The sequence below is a fragment of the Elephantulus edwardii genome, unplaced genomic scaffold (genome assembly GCF_000299155.1).
Source record: "Elephantulus edwardii isolate Elephantulus edwardi_28Jun2011 unplaced genomic scaffold, EleEdw1.0 scaffold00048, whole genome shotgun sequence".
NCBI classification, from domain to species: domain Eukaryota; kingdom Metazoa; phylum Chordata; class Mammalia; order Macroscelidea; family Macroscelididae; genus Elephantulus; species Elephantulus edwardii.
The window spans coordinates 17,401,369-17,407,048 of NW_006399798.1; the positions used below are offsets into that span (position 1 = coordinate 17,401,369).

Genomic DNA, 5,680 nt, shown 5'->3' on the forward strand with positions numbered 1-5,680 from the left:
TGGGATAATTGGGTTGGGAGTGTCAGAGACAGTGCGATTGGCACAGGACAGAGCGGAGTTTAGGGCTGTTGTACATAGGGTTGCTATGAGTCGCAGGCGACTCGATGGCACATAACAACAACAACAACATGGTTAGGTGTGTATATCCGAAAGGAATTAAGATTGTGACACAAACTGATATATGCACACCTGTGTTTATCGCCACACTACTTACAAAGAGATGAAACATAAATGACTACAGAAATTGTGGTACACTAACACAATGGAATACTATGCAACACCAAAAAATGATAATGCTTTCCTGAAACATTCTATAACATGGAATAAGAAAGGAGAAATAATGCTGCATGACATAACCAAATGCTTTCAACTCACAGCCATCCTCCATTGGGTTTCTGAGGCCATGAAACACAATGGGAGGAGATTGTCCATCTTTCTCCCTCAGAGGCTCCTGGTGGATTTGAATAGAGGAGACCCACAGCCAATGGATTAGCTGCACCACATGCCATCAACTATGCCACTAGTTTCCCAAGGGATAGAAATGAGTTGCAAAAAGTCAATGATGTTCTAAGATCACTACTATAAAACACTAAGAAAAAGTTGACACAAAGATAGAATCCTTTTTGGTTGGTTGTCAGGAATGAGAAGGGTTAGAAAGAGGAGAAAAGATAGTCACTATTTGAGTTTGGTGAAGGGAAAGACACTCTGTAATCAGGGACTGATCAGATGTTGTGACTAATTATGTTAATCAATTTTACTTAATCTTTTAAAACAAAAGGTATACAATGAACTTGTGAACAAAATACATGAACAGTTTAATGAAAACCAGTCAAAACCCATTTTTACAAAGAGAACAGAAGGGAGTGAGTGTTCCCAAGACATACAGAGAGAGCCCTAGTGAAAAAGATCTTATACCAAAAGTTCAAATACCAAGTGTTCTACTCACCTGCGAACCTGAAGGTGAACTCCTGACTGTACCGTGAGCAGTTGGGTTCGCTGACTTTACATTTGTAAGGTCCTAGATCTTGGGCTCCTGAAATGCTTAGATTAAAAATCATGGATTCTTTAGTTTCCAAGAGTTTCTTACCCAGAAACAAAGAGTATGTCTGTCCTGTCCAAGGTTTTTTCTTGAAGGAGCAAATCAGAGATACCTTTTGACCCTTTGTAACTACACTGGTTGGAGTGGACAGACTGAGTGAAGGACATTCTGGAAAACAAACAACAAAAGATGAAGAAGTCCTCGTTAATATTCCTTGGTGACGACCCAGTGGTCTTCCAGGCCCATTTTATGGGTCAAGGTGGTTGGGGTGTGCCATTCATTGTTGGGGGTCTTCCCTGTGTGAGGCTCCAGCGCCTGCATAGCTGGGTTGACCAGTATGTGCATTTTCTTGCATCCGTGCATGTCAGTACTGAGAGAGAGAAAATTAGCGCTGACAGCTGGGCCCTGGCCTGCTGGGAGCTGACCTCTGACCCGCAGTGGGGCCTTGATGTTCTGCTGCTGAATGTGAACCAGTCAGACCACCATCCAGAAAAGGCCCATTTGATGAATTGAGACAAAAGACACAAATCCATCACTTACCTTCAAGGAGGGGTCCTGGTAATATAATGTTAATATCAGACTGCCAATCAAAGGTTTGGCAATTCAAATCCACCAGCTCCTCCCCAAAAGAATGATGGGCCATTTCCTCTCATACAGATTATAACCTCACAACCCAATGGAGGGTCTTTATGAGTCAGAACCAACTAAATGGCAGAATTTGGTTTCTTGGAACATAATCGTGTCTGAAAACTTATAAAAACAGGGTGGTGCAGGATAAGGCAAGGTTGGATCTTTATGATTCTACTTGGCTAGACGGCACCTAACAACAACATCAGAGCTGAAGTTGTTTAATCATCTGATTCTGGTAGTCTCATGGGTAAGGAGTTGCACTGTCAACCCGAAGGCAGGCAGTTCAAATCCAGCACTTAGTCTTTGGGATAAAAATGGGCAGTCTCCCTTTGTGCAGTTCACAGTGGGAGAGCACGGTGGGGGGGTCATCTCTTAGCTCTGACTCAGCGGAAATGAGTGAGTGAGAAAGGAAAGGACAGAAAATCACAGAAGTAATCAGTTGTAGTTGGGTTGGGCAGGAGATGTAGTGACTTATAGGTGCTTAGTCTGTTCATTTGTGAAGAGAAGATGGTTGGGAAGGGTCCAGGGCTTTCACACAGGGTCCAACCTACTTCCGAGGCTTCGTAACTCTTCAGAGAAAAAGATATTTTTGCTTACACATGGAGTAAAATTTTGTCTAAGACAAATCAGTAAGTCATTATCTGAACTAGTACATTTGAAAAATAGAAACAAAGGAATAAATAACTTTGAGAGAGACAGCAACAATTGAGTTATTAGGAATCAGTCTCTTGGGGACACACTTCTCAGGCCCTTGAGTGGGTGCTCCTAAGGGACGTGGAGGGCCCGAGGGGGCAATGAAAAGATCCCACCACTGCAGGGACTCCAGAGAGCAAGGGCTTTACTTACCTGCAAAGGTGAAACTGAGTGCATGACTGTATTTGACTTTGTATGTGTCTGTGTGTGTAACGAGCCCTTGTCAAATTCAATTTTACATATATCCGGTCCCAAGTCATGAGTTTCTGAGATACTTTAGTTGAAAACCACAAACCCATTCTTTTTGTCTTGGTTTTCAAGACTTCCTTATTCAGAAACAAAGAATAGTTCCTGATGTTCCTGTTTGTTTTCATGGTGGAGCACGTGAGAGATACATTTTGACCCTTTGTGACCACACTTGATTCTAAGGACAGTAGGGGTTCAGAGCATTGTGGAAAGCAAATAACACACGAAGTCCTCATTAATACCCCTTGACGGCTCGGTTGTCTGCCAGACACGTTTTTGTGGGACAAGGGGGTTGAGTTGCTCCATTGCTGGAGAGCTTCCCTGTGTGAGGCTGTAGCTGTCGAACAACCAAAACCCGAACAGAGAAGCTGAACACACTGCTGCTGAACGTCTTCAGTCCCAGGCTGACCCTCCAGTGAGTCCTGAGGCGGAGGCCACAGATCTTAATGGACGAGAAACTGCCCACCTTTTTCAATGGAGCAGCTGGTGGGTGTAAACTGCTGACCTTTCAGGGAGCCTCTGCACCACCTACCGGGCGAAAGTCCTTCTAACACCTTGCTGCAGGGACATTGCTTGGCTTCCCATGGATGTGTTTGCCCTTGCTGAGACAAGTCAGTAAAGCCGGCTCTGTTCCATTACACGTGTTCTTTGGTAAGAAGACACAGACACTGAATCTCTAAATGATAAGGACTCATTTGTAAACATAGCACCACCGTTATCACAACTAAAAAATACTTCACAGTACTCCAACAATGTCTTCAATATCTAGTGCTCAAATTTTTCCAGTTGTGTTTTTTAATTTACTTTTGTTGATTCGATCAATATTCAATTATTACAATTGGTGGTGGTTTCTTAAAACTTTTTTCATTATAAATATTCTTAAGTTCCCTCCCTCCCTCTTCTCCCTTACGATTTATTTGGTGAAGAAGGCCAGTTGTGTGCTCTGAAAGGCTTTCTGTAGACTGAATGTTTTTGATCACACGCCATAACATCACAGTGATTGGGAGGATAATTCAGGAACAAGTAGTGTTCTGTTGTATAACAAGTAGGTCTGTATTACTGGAGTCAACTCAGTGGCATCTACTAAAAACTTCTCTTAAGTTAGCCCTCCTTCAACTAATGACATAGCCTTGATTTTACGACTAGATAGCCATCCTCAAATGTCCTTTAGGTGGAATTGCTACTTCCAGGCCCAAGCTTTCAAAAGTTGTTGCACTTGACTAAGAATGTGTTAATTACAAGATGAAAACATCACAGAAATGTACTTTTTCACTTATCAGATTGACACAAATTTTAGAAATTATGAACTCCACTTTCAGGGAAGCTGTGCTTTTTCACTTATCAGACTGACACGAATTTTAAAAATGGTGAGCTCTGCTTTCAATGAGGGTGTGAAGGGACACCCACTATTAATGAGCACAGAGATACTTAGCCGGTTGGAAAAGCCAGTTAGCAACATCCGTAACAATACAAAGGTACATTCTCTCTGATGAGCAATTTTACTTCTAGGATTTTAGGACTGACACATTCTCCTGGGTCCACAAAGTTTGATATGTAAGGATACCTATTATAATATTATCTATATTACAAACAAAAATGAAAAGTCAATTACTAGACCAGTAAATATATTAATGAAATTCCAGGCAGTTGTTGAAAATAATAAACACATTTACTATGGAGAAAGATGCCTATGATACAACTGTGTGGTTGTTTGCCTAGCGTAAAAGTCACAGAAGAGTTTGTTTACTAGGATAGGGCTCAGGCAATGACTGTTCGCGGTGGTTGCCCGCGGAAGTGGGAGGGAGAGGATTGGAGGTGGGGTTAGGAGGAAGGACGTTTTCGTCGTTAACAACAGCAGCTTTGGCTAACACATGTGGATGGCTCACCATACATACACCAGCTACAGTGCTGAGGAACGTAAGTTATCTCATTCAGTCCTCAAAACCACCCTCCCAAGTGGATGCTTTTATTATCCTCGCTTATCATACAAAAATAAGCTTAAAGTGATTGCACGGATGGCCCGAGCTGAGATCAAGTGGATGGCAGAACCAGGGGGAGGATCTCTCTGATGATAAACTCCTGGCATACTTCTAATGATACTTGGAATATGTTGCAACATTTGCATGTTGGATTTCTGATTTTCAAAAAGCAAACAGCAGCAGCACCAAGAAAATAAGACTTTGATTGCAAAATCACTCTAGATATTTTGTCTCTGAATTTTGGGAAATGTGCCCCTAATCCCTCCCTAGAATGACTCAGTTTTAAATAATTAGTCATTGAAAAGATTTTACTCTTTGGTTGTTTATCTGCAGTAGAGAGAAACGCCTTAATGAGGTATCTCTCGGCCACCTCAGCATCTGCTTTTAGGAAGAAGGAGATAAATCCGACTTACCCTCTGCTGTCTTCTTCACAGCCCCATCTTCCACGACTGCTTTCTGAATTGAGAGAGAGAAAAGGAACAAGAGGCAACTCTTTTTCCACATCATGTTTTGAGTTGGAGATTCAAGGCACCAAATGGTAAGTGGCTCTTACAGGATGTCCCCAAAGGAAAAAATGCCCCAAGAGACCAGTTTGACCAAGTGACACCACATTCCCTCTAATGAAGTCAGAGATGAAGTGAGAGGAGGTTGGGCTGCAGGCTAGGAGTGAACTTCTGCCTTTCTTAAGCGAGTTAAGGAAACTGAAGATTTGAGCAAGTTTTACACAATCTGATTGCTTGGTTTGCTTGACTTCCTGTTGGCTCCTCCTTGGCTTCCCCTAAGGAGGGAGTGCTGTGGCAGGTGGCATGTGACTTAGACCAAGTGGAAATTGAATAGTGGAGAACAAGGAAAAGAAGAAAAAAAAATCTATTAGATTGTCATTAAGCAGCCCTGGGCTGCTAACGGAAAGGTTGATGGTTCGAATCCATCAGCCACTCCCTGAGACAAAGATGAGGCAGTCTTCTCATGTAAAGATCCACAGCCTTGGAGCTTGAGAGAGGGTAGTCATGGGTTGGAATTGACTGGAATGTAGTGGGCTTGGTTTTGGTGGGTAGATTTTCTTTGCCTGAGGCCACTTGGACTTGCTTATGTG

At 42.5% G+C, this 5,680-nt stretch overlaps 1 protein-coding gene across 1 annotated transcript in view; it reads right to left on the reverse strand.

Annotated features, from left to right (window-relative positions):
* The window catches only part of MILR1 (mast cell immunoglobulin-like receptor 1), a 6,917-nt gene extending 1,718 nt beyond the window's left edge, over nucleotides 1-5,199 (reverse strand). The window contains exons 1-3 of the mRNA XM_006886406.1: nucleotides 5,156-5,199; nucleotides 5,001-5,059; nucleotides 947-1,063 (exon numbers count right to left, since the gene is read on the reverse strand). Coding sequence (XP_006886468.1) covers nucleotides 947-1,063; nucleotides 5,001-5,059; nucleotides 5,156-5,199 — 220 coding nt within the window. The remainder of the gene's footprint in view (nucleotides 1-946; nucleotides 1,064-5,000; nucleotides 5,060-5,155) is intronic.
* Between the last annotated feature and the right edge of the window lie 481 nt (nucleotides 5,200-5,680).